The sequence below is a fragment of the Cyprinodon variegatus genome, unplaced genomic scaffold (genome assembly GCF_000732505.1).
Source record: "Cyprinodon variegatus isolate N-32 unplaced genomic scaffold, C_variegatus-1.0 Scaffold559, whole genome shotgun sequence".
In the NCBI taxonomy this organism is placed as follows: Eukaryota; Metazoa; Chordata; class Actinopteri; order Cyprinodontiformes; family Cyprinodontidae; genus Cyprinodon; species Cyprinodon variegatus.
The window spans coordinates 551,316-552,570 of NW_015151012.1; the positions used below are offsets into that span (position 1 = coordinate 551,316).

The following is a 1,255-nucleotide window of genomic DNA, read 5'->3' on the forward strand; positions in this document are numbered from 1 at the left end:
GTGGCATTAAAAAGTCTTGAATTTAACTTGCCTTATGCTGTAGGAACCCTGTAATTTGACTTTATTAAGCCACCCGTGTGCTGGGCGTTACTCATGGTACGATTGTTTCCCCCTTCCTCTTCTCTTGCCAACTTAATTCAGAAAAGCAGGGCTATTTCATTTATTTGTCATAACAATGATCTTGTTAATTTACAATAGTATTTTTTATTTATATTTGTAAATATAGTTAATTCAGGAAAAAAAATTAAACTTTTTTAGGTGAATGAAATATGCCTCTGTAGGATCTAAATACAGCCGCATTTCAGATCAGTTGAAAATTGACTTCTTACCTCCATTTTCACAGTTATACACTAGTGTGTCTCGTTATATTACAATTATTATTTTATTTTTACCAGATCATTCGAAAAGTCGACAAGCAGACGGCGCTGCTAGACGCTGACGACCCGGTCTCCCAGCTGCACAAGTGTGCCTTCTATCTGAAGGACACAGAGCGCATGTACCTGTGCCTTTCCCAAGAAAGGATCATCCAGTTTCAAGTCTGTGCTGCTGTTACCTCTGCATGTCAGACCCCCCATCAGCAGACCGCCAAGAATTCATTTTTATTTTTCTCCTTCCTCCTACCAGGCCACTCCATGCCCAAAGGAACCAAACAAGGAGATGATCAACGACGGCGCCTCCTGGACAATCATCAGCACGGACAAGGCTGAGTACACTTTCTATGAGGGGATGGGCCCCGTCCAGTCACCCGTCACCCCTGTGCCTGTGGTAGAGAGCTTACAGGTACCCTCAGAAACAGATGCCTTACATCCTGTTGGGGTGAAGATGGGTGCTCCTGTTTGAACCCGTCTGTTCTTGTCTGCTCTTGCAGCTTAACGGTGGGGGGGATGTCGCCATGCTGGAGCTGACAGGACAGAACTTCACGCCAAATCTGAGGGTTTGGTTTGGAGACGTGGAGGCTGAAACCATGTACAGGTCAGGATCCTTTTGTTTTGTCTTTTACCTTCCATTAAAATCCAGGTTATGATTTAAGAAGGAGGCAGATCCAGACATAGAGAGCCCTTTGCTTAGCAAACACAATCATTTAAAAACATCTTTATTACTCATGAAAGATTTTTTTTTATAAAAATCTTCAAAGATAAGTTTAGAAAAAGACAAATAAAGGACGGAACCAACTCAGCTTTATCTGTTGTTTCATTCACTTCAATTTTCAATTCAGTTTACAGAGACAATTCAACCAGATCCTACAGACGGATTG

At 41.9% G+C, this 1,255-nt stretch overlaps 1 protein-coding gene across 1 annotated transcript in view; it reads left to right on the forward strand.

Moving 5' to 3' along the window:
- rbpj (recombination signal binding protein for immunoglobulin kappa J region) overlaps positions 1-1,255 on the forward strand; it is a 57,132-nt gene that overhangs the window by 52,901 nt on the left and 2,976 nt on the right. The window contains exons 8-10 of the mRNA XM_015391780.1: positions 396-536; positions 625-780; positions 869-972. Of these exons, the coding sequence (XP_015247266.1) occupies positions 396-536; positions 625-780; positions 869-972 (401 nt within the window). The remainder of the gene's footprint in view (positions 1-395; positions 537-624; positions 781-868; positions 973-1,255) is intronic.